A 16,576-nucleotide genomic window follows, 5' to 3' on the forward strand; every position below is an offset into this window, starting at 1 on the left:
AGAGACTCACAGGCAGAGAGAGTCGGAAAGACGGAAGGACTCGCAGCAGTGGACACTGCACATGCCATCCGCTGAAGCTACTCAAACTCTGGATGGGAGAGAGAGAGCGAGAGGGCAGGAGAGAGAGAGGGACTGGCCGTGTGAGGGTAGCTGTGTTGGATGGGGATGGGCTCGGCTGAGCAAGAGCTACAGGTTCAGTCAGACCTTGACAAGCAGAACGATCATGTCACTCATTGCTGCATATATACTCACCGACCCCTGCTTTCTTTTTTTTTCTATTTGGGTGCTTCCTGCTCGTGCTCTTTTTTCGATATTCCTCTTAGGTGAAGCGGCAGCGTGTCTGTTGAGACACTCGGCTCATCCTGCTGCGACCTTAGTCGCCCGCTTGCTGCTTGTCCCCGAGCCCCAATTGCTTTGAAACCCAAACCGCCACGTCATTTCGCATCGCGGGCAGCGGTACCAGCGTTTGCGACATGGACGTCGATAACCTTACAGGAGTGGGACCAGGCGCCTCTCCCGTACCCACGGTCCTTCCACAGGACTTGGAAGACACGGCCGCCGACTTTCATCCCTATGATGCAGCCGTCTCCCCCATCAACCCTTACCTCCGCCATCTGGCCTACAGCAGCAACTGTGAAGAGGAGCGCCAGCAGGCCCTGCATGACATCCAGCGGGGCCTTGCCCAAGTTGTCCTACACCACCGACTAGAGCCTAGCCTTCGCTTCTGGTGCCGCCGCTTAGAAACGTCAGTGGTCGTTATGCCAGAAAGCGTGGCCTTGGGCCTGCGCACTTGAGCACGTGCTCCTGAACAATGTCTGATGTTCCCTTACCAGTGGCTAACAAACACATGCCGTGGGAGGGGAACGCCGTGTTACTTTGACTATTCGTGTCACAGAGCTTACTCTCACCCGAGTCAAACCCGACCCGGTCGGTGCGCCCGCTGCCTCGCTCCTCGTCACGCCCCCTCCCTCAGCTACATGCAAATCTATGACCGTGCCTTCTCCAAACAAGAGGCCATTGACCTGGTCCAGCTGCTATGGACGTTGTTAATTCTGCCCGACCTGGACATTGCCTTGCAGCACCGCATCGCCCGCTCACTCCGGGCCATCGTGGGCCAGCGAACCCTCCTCAAGCCACGAGACCTTGAACTTTCCTGGCGCCCCCTCGTCGACCTCGTCATCAAGCATCACTTTCCCAAAGTTCGCGCTGCCGCCACAGCCTCCACCGAGTGCGTGTGCCCATCTGTTTTCGCCTAATCGCTGCCGCAACCACCCACCGTGCGCGCATGCGCTACATTGGTGCCCCAACAGCACTCCCATGCTGGCTTGGCTTCACGTGACCCCTCACCTCGATTTTTGACCCATTGTTGCTGCGCACTAGGCACGGCGCCATCTTGACCTCCTTGTTGCGCTGTTGTCGCCGTTTCTTTCCGGCGTCCGCCGCACGAGAAATATGGGCTCATTTTGCGCCCTTGCTCTGCCCAAATGACGAGAGCATGTACAAGGCCGTGGCCTTTCTCGCTCTCCTCTTGCCCACCGACAGCGAGTGCGTTTGATTTGCTCTGCTGATCCAACACCGCGAGCTCGGCCTGACTCTTGCTGGTTGTTTGCTCAACCGTCTCTGGTCATGCTTGCTTACCACGGAACAGGTCCCGCGCGACTGACTCGGACTTTTATCTTCAGTGGTTTGAACCAATGATGACGTACGTCATTGGCCAATATCTTGCGCATCTTTTGATTGACCGGCCCTTCATTGGATTTTCTGTCCTCATCTGGCCCGATGCGGTGGTGCCCTGCAGGGTCTGGCAGTGGCGTGGCGACAACAGACCCTGGGATGCCATATTCTTGTCCCTCCTGAGCCGGGCCGTCAGTCATGCCGGCCATCGAGTTGACCTCGAGCCGCATTGGCCGTGGCTGTTTAGCAAGGTGCCCCGCTGCTTCCAAACCCACCGCTGGCCCGCTCTTTTGGTGCACACTACATTTCAAACATGTAATCGTAAAAGAGAGAGAAAGAGCTCCCTGGTCGTGTCTCACCTCGCTCATCCATGAACGTGTTTGTTCTCATCTGTAGATCCTGAACAGCTTCAATCTTCCTGTCACGGGCAGCGAGGCGCGTGCGAGGGCCAACTATCTTCCACCCCACATCAATATTCTGGTTCGCCTTGTTGCCCTCAGATTTGAGTTGCTGCCCTACCATTCGTTCGACTGTACCTCCAGTTTCACCATGCACGTCCCCATCTATTGCATCGCTTTTAGGCGCCCTCTGGCTCGCCAGAAATGCGCATCGCATCCATCATTGTGGACACCATTCACAACGAATCCCCCTCTCTGGTTGGTCGCAATGCTGGGGTGCAATAGCCTCGGACGCCTCGGCAGTTTTGCGCCGCGCTCTTTTTTTCGTTTTCGTTTGCCTTGGAGCATTAGCACTTCCTCTGTGGGAGCTGTTGCCTCAATGCCAACTCGTGGGCTTGATTGTAGGAGTACCTGCGTCGGCTGTTGCGCGCTTTTGAGAGCTACTTGCATCCCTCCAACTCGGGGCCGTGGTCCATGAGCATTGCCTCCTTTCTGCAGCATCTGACTTCAGAAATGTGCGCACGGCTCTTTGAGGAAACGTGCGAAGACTGCACCATCCCTCCCAACCGCCGGTATGTGCTGGCCAATTCAAAACCATTCCGCATCCGTCATGCTGTTGACATTAGCACTAGGACCATGGTACTGTCCGCCTCATGCATGCTCTGTACCAGGATGACGCCTGAGCTGCGCCGGCAATTTGTGGAACTCTTGCGCGAGCCCGTCCTGATGCTGCTCTTGGCCAAGAATCTGGTACGTATACAAGCGGGTGCCCGGTGGCTTTGTGCCCCCGGTTCTTGGACAAGGCTGGTCAAGGGTTTTAGACTCGTGCAGGTGCTTGCACGAGCTGCACTCGGTCATTGCCTCACCGTCTCCATGAACATGCTTGATCACAGAGGGTAACATTGAGCATCATGCCAGCACTGCGCAACTTGGCGCACATTTATCCGCCTGCACTCCTGGATGTCATGCTCGAGCGCGTCTACCCCATGCTGCAGGTGCGTGCGCTTGCGTATGGTGCCTGTTGTTGTGACGACTGTGCGCACGCGGCGTGCTTCCCTTTTTCGTGCAAACCGTCGCCGCTTCTGGCCTGGTTGTTGTCCTCACGAGATGACCCGCGTGCGCGCCTGCCGTGATCAGTCCTTGACAGAGTCGCATGGCACCATCGCCGCCCTGGCTTCGTTGAGCATGGTTGCTCGTCCCCTGTGCACCCCCTCTCTCTATGCAGCCGGTGGGTGCCGGCTATAGCTCTTGCGGGTGCAGCTGCTTTAATATCCCACAGTTTTGGGGTTAACCCTTCTCACCGACACTATTTTTTTTTCTTTTCTTTTTTCTTTTGCTTTTGTCCCTCAGGTCGCCAGCACTTGATTCCGTTGCTGCGCATGGCTGTGCCCGCCATCGATCTCAACGATGCCTATAAATCCTCGGCCGCCCTCAACTTTATGAGCAATATACTCGATGGATTGGTACTCGTGGACTGCAGCCAGGGTCCCTTTCCCGCCGACGTGACCGAGGAAGAGCGTGAGTTCTTCTCTGCCACGGCCGAGCTTGAGGAGTGGACCATGGCTGTTCTCCAGCAAATCTTTGCTCTTCTCGAGACCCAGGTGGCCTCCAGTGGCTCTCGGTACAACATTGAAGGGGGCATCTCTGCCCGCGTCATTTCGTTTTGCTTCTTCCTTTTCCAGCAGATGAGTCCGAAAATTAGCGAACAGGCTTCGCGTTTTGTGGTGCGCTGGGTTCAGTCCCACCTCGTACTTGATAACGTCAAGGCCGTGGCACACATTTGCCACTCTGCGGCCCAGGTACAGCCTGAGCTGATGCTGCAGCTTATGGTTCCGTACAGCTGCGATCGCGTGCTCGAGCTCGTCCCCGATGCGGCTCGATGGGATGACACTGGCATTGTCGACGACACACATGCCGATAGCCATCTGCTGTGGCACCTGCATCTTCTTGCGCGCGTCGTCAAGTTTCAGGGCGTTGCCCTGCTACCTTACATGGAGCGCTTGACGGAGGTTTTGGAGGCTTGCTTAGGCCTTGCTTCCAAGCCCGTGGTCGAAGTAGCCATCAAGCTGCTACGTCACATCCTGTTTGCGCTCAGCTCGCCAAGCATCATGGATCGACGTACCGTGCCACCCAGCGTTTGGGCACGGGTACAGGAAGACCCAGTCGCCGTCATGCGGGCTGCCAGTTGCTTGGTGAATCCCAGTGCTACCCCCTTGCCCGTGGATTGCGCTGAAGTGGAAGTCAGCTGGAGCCAGCCCACTGCCGAGACGATGGCGGCCGTTGATAGGCTCGTGCATCGCATCGTCCTGCCCGAAATGGCTTGCCTTCGAGACGGTCTTTTGACTCACGACACCGACAGCGCGGGCGGAAGCATTGCTGACCACATCCGCCATCGTCGGCTTTACCGTGCGCTTTTGATTCTACGCGATGTCGTGCGGGTGGGCCCGGCCATCATGGATATGGAATTCCAGGCGCGTCCCGCTCCAAAACGTGAAGGAGACACACCCCATCGGCGGGTAGAGGAGTCGCACCCCTGGCTCGAGGTTGGCTTTTATGACGTGAGCCGTTGGTCTGGGTGGGCGCTGCGCGCCTCGGATGTGGCCCGCGCTCTCTTGGACGTCTCCCAATACCTTCGCACGCACCGTTCTGATGATGCCCGTGCCATGCGCGCTGCCGTGCACGCGACATACTTTTTCCTGACCACGCGAGGCATGCGCGATCGCAAGCTGCAGCGGGCTCAACATGCCATTGTCAGCACCTCGCTCGCGCACCCCGTGGTGCGCCGCAACCTAACCTCGCGCCCCACAGCAATCAATTACATCATCCTCCTCCACATGCGCCGCCTTGTCACAAACCGGTCGGCGCACCTCGATGTACCACTGAGCGACGAGCTTGTGCGCGAGCTGTTTGAGATGTCCGTGATTGACTACGCCGAAGTTCGCAAGGCCGCTCAAAGCAGCCTCAATTCTACCTTTGCGGCCCTTCCCTTGTGCAAGCAAGATGTTTTTGAGGCCAGCATGCAGTGCCTTGAGGCGGGCACGGCGAGCGGACCGGAGCCCGACGCACCGTTGCGCGATGACGATGAACACCACAGTGCACGCAAGGGGGCGTTGTATCTGCTCAAATCGCGCGCCATGCTCAAGTACATTTGTCGGCACTGGGGCCGCTTGCGTCGGTTGCTACGCGGCATTACGCGCCTTCGTGCGGTAGATCGCGTCTCCATTCAGAACCTGGTGGCTCAGCTCTCCAATGAACTGCACAACCACATATGGATGCGCAGCTACGCTCGCCTCGACGACAGTTGCTGGCAGCGGGCAGTCACCCTGGCCCCTGAACTGGCGGGCCAGGAGGCTGAGTTTGAAGCTGCATGCGTTGAGGCACAGACTTGGGTGGCCAAGGTGAACGACAGCCTACGCGCCCTGAGCAACTTTATCGCAAACTGGCTGAGCCAGGACGATCATCACTGGCGATATGAGCTCATTCTTGCTGATAAACTCGGCTTGCTCATCTTGATGCCCGTGGCCCAGACGCCGGCCGTGTGTCACTTCTTCGTCCAAGCGCTCGCCAGCGCCCACCAACGCCTGCGCATGCACGCGACCTCAACCATGGCCCTACTCCTAGCATCGGTAAAGCGGCCGGCTGAGCGCGTGCCGTATCACTTTGCTGACGGCGAGCTGCGCCCGGGAACGACGACTAAGCCCGACGAACCGTGCGTCCTTACTCCCGGGGTGCGGCCGGACAACAAGGCGCTGATGTATTCGCGGGAGGTGGCGCAAGAGGCCATGGCCAGTGCCGAGGTCTATGATCACCTCGTTTTCATGGATAAAAATTACTTTTCTTGGGCAGGCTACCGGCCCACGGTTGAGTTTTACCGTCCCCTAGCGGAGGCGCCGAGTACCATATTTGCCGATGCGCCCCCTGCGGCGGAGGGCATGGAGACTGACGCAACCTGGTTGGCCGCGCACACCGTGCGCGAGCAGCTCCTGGATCAGCCCGAGCACTTGGAGCGATGGTTTACGTTTTTGTTGATGGAAGCACACGAGGCCGACTCGGCATCGGGGTACCGTACGTTTACGGATAGCATCGCAGACATTTTCAAGGGCCTCTTCCGTAACCACGGACCGGCCGTGTTGACGAGCCTGGATGCCCAGGTGACACGGGTGTTGGCGCAACCGGATAAGCGCAGCCATCAACGCTGTGCCGCTGAGCTCTTTGCAGGTTTGGCACGTGGCCTCAAGCACTGGCGGCATGCCGATGTGCAGCGTGCCTACGAATGGCTGTTGCCCAAGTTGGACACGATGATGGCGGCCATGTCCAACGAGACGGTCTCGTTTTGGGTGCATTTTGCACGCAATGCGATGTATGACCGAGATGCGCGGCGCTTGTTTCCTATGCTGGACTGGATCATGCGCTTTGAGGTGGATCAGAATTCGGGCTTGTCTTCCATGACCATTTGCTCGCGCTTGGTCATGGCGCAGCAAGCCATTGCTGAGCTCAGCTGGCGCGGCGAAGCTTTGTGTGCGGAGACGCTGGAGCGCTTGCGGGAGCAGCTTGAGCACCCCTTTAAGCTAGTGCGTGAACAGATTGCTCTCAGCATCGTGTCGTGCTGTCGAGCCACCAAGCGTTATTCGCTGCCGTGCATGAATGGGCAAGAGGCGGGTACCCCAGCACCGGACTTGGTCGCGGCGACCGTGCTTGCCCTGGTGGAGGCGGCGCAGTCTTTTGTGTCTTCGTCCGAGACAGTGGGGCTGCGAGATGAGGGCGCGGCAGCGTTGAAGACCACGTTGGGTGTTGTACATGCAGGCCTGCGGGAGGCGGGCCTGCTCAACGACATATTGCCTGCTGTGGTGCGCTTGCTGCTGGCCATACCCGAGACGCGGGATGACCCAGAGCTGTTTGAGCTGTCTCAGCGTAGCCTGCGACTGGCATCAGAGACACAGCTCTCTGCGAGTACGGTAAACGCAGTGCTGGACATGTTGCTGGAGGAGTGTGGCCGGGCTTCAGCCAACTGGCACTACCGGCGCCGCCTGCTGCGCTTTGTGCAGGTGATCATGTATCGGAACCTCTTTTCGGTAAATCACGCGGCGATCGAGCAACTGCTGCGGGCACTGCTGTCGGATGAGCACGTCGAGGTACGGGAGGCTGCAGCCGTGTCACTGAGCGGAGCTGTGCGCTGCGGGCTGATTGAGCGCGTGGAGGATCAAGCCATGACGTTTACACAGCTCTTGCCCAAGCCCAAGAAGCACAAGCGTCGCAAGGCGGCAGCGGCTAGTGCGGGCGCCGACAGCACTGCCTCTGACTTGAATCATCAACATTCGGCCCTTCTGGGCCTCCAAAGCCTGGTTCTGGCGTACCCGTACACCTTTCCCGCCTGGATGCCAGAGGTGCTGCTGACCGTGGGTCGCTTTGCGGGCGAGATCGATCCGGTTGGGTACGTTTGGGCCCGCGTGAGATGTGCTAGCCGTGTGTTTTGTGCTTGTTTTTTTTTTTTTTTTTTTTGCGTGGGAGAGGGGATGGGACGGGACGGGACGGGAGGAAAGGTGGCACGAGTGTTGCAGATTTTTTTTGGGAGGGCCCCTAAAAGGAGAAAGGAGAAAGGCGTTTGTATTTTTGGCACGGGAGCTGTGGGGGTCGTTGTCGCTGCTTGTTTCTCATGTGTCGACTGGTGTGTAGGCGAACAGCACGCAAGACGCTGTCTGAGTTTTGGCGCACGCATCAGGATACATGGCACCAAATCAAGGCTTCGTTAACGGAGGATCAACAACTTTTTTTACAGGATTTGCTCATCTCCCCTTCTTATTATGCATAAGAGGCATGGGCGTTGAGAAGCTCTTTTTGCGGCGTCGACGCCGCAGACTGATTGATGGCTTTATCTAATATTTGTATGCTGTTTGGTTGAATACACTGATACACTATGATGGGTGATTGTGAACACGCACGCCATACAACCTCCTCGACTTGTTGGGTTGCGCTGGGTCTGGGTGGTCTGTCAACCTTTTTCTTCCTACATCATTGCGTTTGGTGCTCTGTGGTTGCGGTCGTCGTCTGTAAAATTCACAAGCTTACTCATTGCTTATGCACGCCGTCGACATGTGGTGCGATGGGGGGTGGTATACCGCGACTCCATACCAGTAGAGCAGCAAGGCATGTGTGGTGGTGGTGGGCAGGGAGGGGTGGAAGAAACATGCAAGCCTACCGGGTATGGGGGAGAAGACGCATGGACCAAATACAGGTTGCCATGCTGCACCTTCGTATGGTGGAGAAGGGGGGTGCCCACACCAGCTACGACCAGGGACACTTCCTCTCCGAGGCTTGATCGTGACCACAGCGGTATCGTCAGAAAAAAAAACTCGTACACTTTGCTTGTTGCAGCCGGCGCGGTGAATTTCGAGCCCCAAAATGTCACTGTCTGACATTTTGGTGGGTTGACGTCATCGCGTAAAGTGGTGGATGTTGCTCTCCACTTGACCACTCTTCCACACCGACCGCCCCTTACGAGTGTTTGAATGCCCACAAAATCAAAGTGTCGCGTGGGTTCAATCCCACATTCCCCATAAGTGTATCATAGGCTTGACTGAAAGGGAATGGGAAATTTTCAGACAGTTAGTTTTCCACACATCAAGTAGACAAACACACATGAAGGCAAGCTTTGACCTTGTCATACCATCCACCCCCGCGCCTGCTGCCCACGCTTGACTCTGCTCGCATGGTACTCGAGTGTACACACTTTTCCCTTCACTCACCTCACTCACTCACTCACTCACTCACTCACTCACACACACACTCTCTGGACGACAACACGAGCTGTGCATTTTCTTCTTCTCCCAAGTCGCATCAACCAGCCAACAACTGCCAGCAGCTCAGGAACAAGATCTTCTCAAGAGCACAACTGCCTCATCAACAGCTGCCTCAGCCGCGACCCCGCCACATACTGGTCATCATGCCACGCGCTCCACGTTCAACCAGACGTTCACCAGTGATGCCCGCCGAGGCCGTGTACCAGCGCCCTGTCTCCGCCGGCACGCCGCGACATGGCGGCGGCATCGACTCGATTCCCATGTAAGCTTGGTCAACCCCAATCCATATCCATGCCTCTCAAATGGCTACTTTTAGCCTCAGCATCCTGATGCCATCCCAGGATTGGCCTTCTCACCATACAATGCCTGTTCGCACCACAGGACCTTTCATTTCCCTGGCAAGACGCTGACGGTGGAATTGAAAGACAGCGGCTACGAGCATAAACAAGGCTGCTACTTTAGCATTCATCTTCAGGACTGCGAGCGCTGGCCCAAGAATGCTCGCTTCATCGCTGTCTCCAGCGAAAGCAACGAGACCGTCTTTGAAAGCAGCAGCTACAGCCAGCTCGCCAAGAGTGTCAAACTGTACATGGCCAAGGGACTCAAGGGCCGCGATACGAACGGCCCCTTAAAACACCCTCTGCAACTCGTGGCCATACACAGAAACCGCCAGTTCAAAAGCAAAGCCCTCTTTCACATCCGCAGCAGGCGCGTGATCAGCAAGCAACGCATCGAAAAGAGTACGTCTCGAGCTTTGAGTTCTCGATCCTCAACACCATCGAGTATCCTTACCCGAATCGTTCTCCCTTGTTTGTTTGCCATAGACATTCAGAAGGTCATCGACTCCAGTGGTGGCCGCCAAAGCATGCTTGAAGACCTCCAAAGCTTTTATCACATGGCGACAGAGACCTTGGTGCTCAGGCCTGCCGTTTATGACCTCTTGTCTCATTTTTTTAACAGCAAAATGGAGCAGCCATCCTGGTCGCAATCGGTGCCGGCGCTGCCACCCAGCTTGCAGGACGAGGTTCTTGACGTGCTGCAACTGGAACATGCCAGGACTCTTCCTGTGGAGCGATTGACGTCGGCAACCGGCTTCAATCATACCATGGCTCCTACAGTCACAGGCCAAACCAACACGGTCAACTTCGCTGCCAGTGCTTGTTCCCCTTTGGCGAGTCCGTCTGCCCCCCAGAGCGAGACCATGGCTTTTGACGAGCTACAACGAGTTATCACTCTTCCACCGGAGGGATCGGCATCATCAACCCTGCAATCCACTCCTATGACATTTGCGGAGAGTTTGTTCGCTGCAAGCGCTTCCCCTTTCTACTCGGGAGCCCCGTTTGACCCAGCATCCAGCTTTCATAATTCTCGATCAAGCTATGAGAGCAACACGCCAGACGCGTCGGCTTCATCGCCCATGCTCAGCAACCTGAATACATTTATGCTTCCAGCGTGGCTGGATGAGGACTTTACCTTGTTCAACTAGGCCCCAGGCAAGCTAGGAATACTATCGCATCATATTCTTTCAAGCGTGGAGTGTATAGACACCCTTTGAAATCATTCTTTTTTCCTCGCATTACAATCTAATTGACCCCCTCATCGTGATGACCTATCCCAAGCCCAGTATTGATTGATCCACCAAAAAAAGAACCCCTCCCCCTCCCCCATCGCACAGCGATGGACACTTTAAAAACAAGACAACGTAGGCGCGCCTGTGACTGTTTTCAATTAAAACATACAACGCCGTCCTCTTTGCACCGCCTCTCAGCAGAAGGGTGCAAAATCAAAGTCACTGCTCACGAGACGCCCATCACGCACAAGTAACAGCCACAGCACCCTCAGCCAGCGCATCGTCTTCCGCTAACTCGAAAACAATGTTACTCAACGTTTCGTCCAAAATGTACTCTGTTAACCCAAGTGCCCGCGGCTGCCGCTGCGCCGTAGCGTGGGCTTGCTGACCCTCGCTCAACTGGGTGGCATGCAGACCAAGTCGAAGGCCATAGTAGTACGGCGCCGGCTCTGAACCCAGTGTAGCTATCGCGTGCTGCGTGTCAGGAGCGGCCAGCACCTCACGCAGCAAATTGTCCAATAGCGTGCCAACAGCAGCCACCTCTTGATCGTCCCGAACAGACTCGGTAAACTCCATATTGGTCAGCGGCGAAAACATGCTGCGATCCACATAACTACGCTGCAACACATGCATGGGCAAGTCACGGCTATTGTAGACTCGCACTGAGACGGTAAGGAAGCTGGTATGCGCCTCCGCGTGTGGCGGCACTGGCTCCAAGTCCGCATCATCCGGACCCACTGCAATGGGTGGTAGCGCCTAAGCAAAAGCGAGCGATTTGAAAGCGAAGAAGTCACTTGGTATCACGCGTGACACAGCCAGTCCCACAAAACACAAGCGTCACCTTACATGATAGCGCCCCGTTCGCAAGTCAGTATCAGTCAGGTTGAACACGCGCGTGCCGGTCACAGGTTGCAACTTGACGGTGCCGGATACGGGCCGGCTCTCGCGCAACCCCGATATCTTGCCAGATCCTGGTCCTGAAGAAACAAAGCCACACAACGCACCGAAAAAAAAAAAAAAAAAAAAAAAAAAAAAAAAAAAAAAAAAAAAAAAAAAAAGTCGTGAGAACGTATTAAACATATGATTCTATCACCGCTGACTGCCCTTCCACTTTGCCTCTTGTCCACTTCTCTTGACCAGTGCCTGAACGTACGGGGCTTGACGATGGTTCCTCGAAACGTCTCCGCTGGAATATCAACCCGCGGCTTCGAGGCGCGTCGATTGCCGCCACCCGACACGATTCTCGTGCCGCGCTGCGTGGTTCGCAATGCTCCAGCATGGCCTTTGCCCGTGCGCAGTGTGTCGGTGTAGTCGAACAGCTCCCCTCGCAGAGTACGCTCCATGTCGTTGTGCTGAGCAATGCTCTCGACCCGCTGCTCGTGCGTGTAGTTGTAAGCATGGCATTGCACATCAAACGTATAGTAGCGAGCACCATCGCGTGCAGTCAACGTCAACTTGCAAGGTACGCTTTCACCCGGCATGACCTCGCCTGTTCGCGGCTCGGCCTCCATCAGGTGAGCAAAGGCGCCAAAGTCCCACTCAAAAGACATCACGTCCGTGGGGTGCACATTATTGACAAACACAATCTCGCGCATCACCGCGTACACGGGCACGTCGGGCAAGCGCCAATGTGCCAAGCTCAACTGCAACATGGCTTCGGGCAGGACAAGACTTGTTGTTTTTGGTGCAGTCGCCAAAATCTTGTGCCCGGCATAAACGTCATCATCATCATCATCATCATCATCATCATCATCATCATCATCCTCGTCCGCCTCCTCGTCCTCATAGACCCCAGCGGTGCTGGCGTCGTCGTTGATCCCAACATTCATGCCCGCTTTCCCTTGAGGTGCCAGGTCACCTGCTGTATCATCATTTGAGGGTCGGTGAAAAGCGCCCAAGTCAGATGCCATCGTCGCAATGCTCTCCCGTACCGAATGTGCCGGAGGCACGCCCGGGTCGCCCCCCAGAACACCACCACGAGGATCCACGCCACTCAAGGTCAAAGTCATCGGTACAACATGCTCCACGCCACCAGCTAGACAATGAACTGGGACGGACACCTTGTAGGCCCGAGACTGCAATGGTCGTAGGCGCCAGGGAATGGCAAAACTTGCCCCAGCCCTGACGACACCCGATGGGCGGCCGCACTCGAATACATCAAATCCGTGGTTCTGTGTCCTTAGTTGATCAAGTTCGCTTAGATCAAGCCAAAATTCAACATCAGCAGCCGAAGGATTGTACAAAGTCGAGTGTTGCAACGGGGCCTGGTGCTGGCCCAAAGGCACTGGTTCAAAAACATGGTCCGTGTTATCCATCGCCAGTAGACCCTGACCACTCGGTAGTGTTTGAGCTTTGAGCTCCATGACGACATCCGAGTCGCTCTGGTCGTTGTGAAGCAGGAGTGGCAGATTGTGCTCTCCAACTTGATCATGCTGGTAGCGCACCGTAAGGACAACGCTGCTGGCGGGAGCCAGAGTTCCGCGCTTTGGCGCGACGGCAAACAGGCCAAGCTGTAGGATTTGCGCACGGCGAGCCTCCTCCTCCGAGATGTCGTCTCGTGCAGCCCAGAGCTCAGGTTGCCATTCTAGGTCGTCGGGAAGGGCCACAAACCAGGAACATGCGCAAGAAGACGTGTTGGTCAATCGTAGTTGAACGATAGACTCCGACGCCAAATGCGGTGCAGCGCCCAGGTCCAAGCAAAAGTTGTCATAACGCGGTAGGACACGATTGGGAGCTGGATTGAGCGCAGCATTGACAGCCGGCACGTCAAAAAGCCGCCATAGACGAGTCAAGCTGCACTGATTTGCGGCAACGTCGGTAATGGCCAGCTTGGGCCGAACGCCCTGGTATCGAGCGTTGAGGAGGTGGCAAATTCGCACTTCATCGCCATCGTCGTCGAGAACGTGTGCAGTGAGAGCGAAGTGATCTGCCCCCTCATGCGTGGGGTGGATACGCACGTTGCAATGGGCCACACCATGAGGCGCCAACGTCAGTATTTCTGCAAGGGGTTGAACTGCCGAGCCACCCGTGTGCTCGATGCGTGCTGTCACGGTTGCGGGTGTCCGATTCCGCAGCACCAATGGTGCTAAGTGGGGCAAGTGCAAGGCAAGTTTTCCAAAATCGTGCTCGAGCTGCAAACCTTCCATCTCGAGGCGAGGCTCAACAACAGATGCACGAAGCGGAACCCGGAGCTGCATGTCCCGCGCTTGAGGCCCGCGCGTGGCTACCGCAGCGTTGTATGTCACCTCCAGATCGGCTGTGACGGGACCGAGCTCAGCACCCAGATATGTGATGACGACCTCAGCAGCTTCATTGGCCTACCGAGCACAAGCGATTCCAGAAGCAAGGTGGGTCAGGACGCAGCATACATCAACGAGTGACAAACCCTCAAGAGAAAAAAATACCATATATTCACCTCAAGGCACGTGTCGTGCACACCTGTCGGCTGATGGGCTTACCTCAAGTAGCAATTCTGTAGGCTCTGCAACAAGAGACCCGCTGGGCAGCGTAGGAACTGTGACCGTGGCCCGGGATGGGACGCTCGACAGATTGCGCAGCGTTAGACGACTGCTGGCGCGGCACTCTGGCATGGTAGGTGGAAGGACGACTGTTGAGACATTGGTGATGAGCAACGGCTCGTGTGAACTGCCGCTGAGACTCAAAGCACGCAGTCGAGTATCGTTGCCACCGTGTTCGTGAGAAACACCGGTCACCGCGGCTCCACCATTGCCCCCCTCCATGAACAAATGTGCCGTAACTTTAAAGGGAAGGTCAAGCTGCCAGTGACCTGCGGTGGCTTGGCGCACGCCGATGCACAACATCGCTTCGGCCCCGGGCGGCAAGGACAGATTGGCTGGCAGAACTTCGAGGTCGAGCGTGGGCGCACTGGCACTGACATCATAATCAAATGTGATCTCAAAGGTCAAAAGATCATGAGGGTTGCGCACGGGCACGGACACCCAGCTTCGCTCGGAGACATGACTCAGCGGAAATTCGAGACGCTCGCAGTCAAAGGGGGACACATCTTGAGCCTCTTGGTCTTCAGCGTCGTCTTCATCGTCCTCAACCTCCTCCTCGGTGTCGGCTGCAACCGGCTCTGGGGTGCCAGGGGCAAGGGTCGTTGCCATGAGCAGCAACTCAAGCTCCCAAGGCGGGGTCCACAGCTCTTTGGTCCCTTCCTTGCCTCCATCAGCTTCAGCCGTGACTTGGCGCATGTCAAAGGCCTCTTCGTAGCACGCCGTGGCCACAATGGAGGTGTGATAAACTTGGTCACCCTCATGCGGTCGGCAGGAGACAAACAGCTCAACCTCTGCATGTCCTTCCACCACCAGACTCTCAGGCTGTTCGAGTGCAAACGGCTGTCCGGGGCCCACGGGTGGCAAGGCATGCCAAGCGCAGCGAATGCGGTGGGGGGTGGTATTGATCAGGCGAACCGGGCGGGGTGCAATATCGGCGACCTGCTTCTTGGATCCGTAGGGCACGGCCCCAAAGTTGACCACGGCTGGCAGAACGGAGAGGGGCTGAACCAATGAGCGGTAACTGAGATGTCCCCCTGGTTTGGTGGGGGGTCCTCCCACTAGCGGGGAGGCCACGGCGCTCGCGCGTGTTGCGGCAGCGGAAGCAGCGTTGTTGGGCAGAAGGGTTGCACCGGCTATAGGCGTCAATCAACGGCCGGGTTCATGAGTTCCGGAAAACAACAACGGCAAATGGCAAACAACAAGAGCGTGCTGAAGTCACTCGCACATTTACCTTGGCCAGCGCGGGTATCATCGGACAAGCGTCGCCATTGGCCAGTTCTGGCATCCAAGGACAAGTGGCCCTCACGCATGGCAGCCTGCAGGGCGAGAGGGCTGTGGTGACCAATGTCACGGGCACGGTGCATGGCAACCTTCTGCAAGGTACCATCGGCATTGAGCGCCTCGGGTGCACCAGCACCGTGGCAGGTCACGAGGACAGGTGGCCCCTGCGAGGCGGCCACGCGCAGCTGATGAAAGTAGGGCGCGGGCGATGTGGGGGCGAATGTCACGATGATTTCTGCCTTGGCGAGGGGTGCAATTTCCAGCTTGCTAGGGGTTGCACGAAAGGGGCCAGCATCTGGTTCAGTGAGAAGACAGGTCAGTGGAAGCGTGCCATTGTTGAAGACGCTGAGGCTGTGCGTGCGCGATTCCCCGGGGACGCAAACGCCAAAGTCGAGGTCATCTTGATCGACCACCAGGGCGCACGAGGGGCGGTGGGCGTGACAGACCACCTTGAAGAGTGCACCGCCGCAAATGCGAATGGCAAACTCTTCGTGGCAGGCGGTGACGTTGGGTCGCGGCGCAAAGGTCAGGCGTAAAGCCAAAGTACCGCGTGCGGGGATGCGACCGGTATTGCCGGCCACGTGCAGGCAGCTCTGATTGAGAAAGTGGTGTTCAATGTCGTAAGTCACCTCCACGGGCGCATGATTGCGAAGAACGACCTCTTTGGTCGAAGTGACCCCCAGTGGGATTTCGCCAAAGTCAAGTTCAACGAGATGGTCCACAGGGTTGGTCAGGTCGTCGGCAGATTCGAGCGTGACGAGAGGCAGGACACCAAGACAAGAAATGGGCACGGGCAACACGCCGCGCGCCTTGACGGCGTCATACTTGACCACCAAGTCACCCTGATATCGACGGGCCAGTGTCGGCGCACAAGTGACGGTAACGTTTGCGGCTTCACCGGGTGCGAGCTCGCCAAATTCGGGCTGTGCCTTGAAAGGATCGGGTGTGAGGACGCGCCAGGTCAACTTTTGGCTGGTTGGATTTCGAATGCTCATGTCACACGAGCATCGACGCTCGATGGCCACTGGGGGTAATTCCACAGAGCTGGGAAGCTCGGGTCGAAAGTCTGGTGCCAGGCCTTGAAGAGTGACGGTGCCGACTTCAGCGTCTCCTTCCCAGATGACAAGAATGGCCTTGGCAGCGGATGGGTCCTCCGCCTTGTCCTTGTTGGCATCCCCATTGGGGGAGTGCCGGGTGCTCGTAGTGGAGGGCCGTGAGTTTGCAGGGGTCTGTGTGGTCGAGGGGCCGTTTGTCTGCGTGCCCAGATCAGGCAAGTGGGCGGGGTCAAACCGGATGCCAACCTTGACGTCACTCCCAGCACCCAGAAAGTGGGCTCTC

General features: G+C 56.9%; 2 protein-coding genes across 2 annotated transcripts in view; one reads left to right on the plus strand and one right to left on the minus strand.

Annotated features, from left to right (window-relative positions):
* Positions 1-473: 473 nt before the first annotated feature.
* Positions 474-10,449, plus strand: MONBRDRAFT_34714 (uncharacterized protein; the record flags this gene model as incomplete). Its single annotated transcript, XM_001750724.1, has 14 exons — positions 474-745; positions 896-1,228; positions 1,649-1,702; positions 1,799-1,865; positions 2,071-2,154; positions 2,256-2,330; positions 2,478-2,644; positions 2,744-2,822; positions 2,966-3,067; positions 3,210-3,300; positions 3,423-7,503; positions 9,039-9,131; positions 9,251-9,609; positions 9,694-10,449. The coding sequence occupies 14 exons, from the start codon at positions 474-476 to the stop codon at positions 10,353-10,355; spliced, it is 6,519 nt and encodes a 2,172-aa protein (XP_001750776.1). The 3' UTR covers positions 10,356-10,449.
* Positions 10,450-10,679: 230 nt separating this feature from the next.
* Positions 10,680-16,576, minus strand: part of MONBRDRAFT_12854 (uncharacterized protein) — a gene marked incomplete at both ends in the record, with an annotated part of 6,456 nt that continues 559 nt past the window's right edge. Inside the window, 5 exons of the mRNA XM_001750748.1 lie at positions 10,680-11,195; positions 11,286-11,416; positions 11,593-13,756; positions 13,898-15,090; positions 15,189-16,571. Coding sequence (XP_001750800.1) covers positions 10,680-11,195; positions 11,286-11,416; positions 11,593-13,756; positions 13,898-15,090; positions 15,189-16,571 — 5,387 coding nt within the window. The remainder of the gene's footprint in view (positions 11,196-11,285; positions 11,417-11,592; positions 13,757-13,897; positions 15,091-15,188; positions 16,572-16,576) is intronic.

Source organism: Monosiga brevicollis, genomic scaffold (genome assembly GCF_000002865.3).
Source record: "Monosiga brevicollis MX1 MONBRscaffold_47 genomic scaffold, whole genome shotgun sequence".
NCBI classification, from domain to species: Eukaryota; class Choanoflagellata; order Craspedida; family Salpingoecidae; genus Monosiga; species Monosiga brevicollis.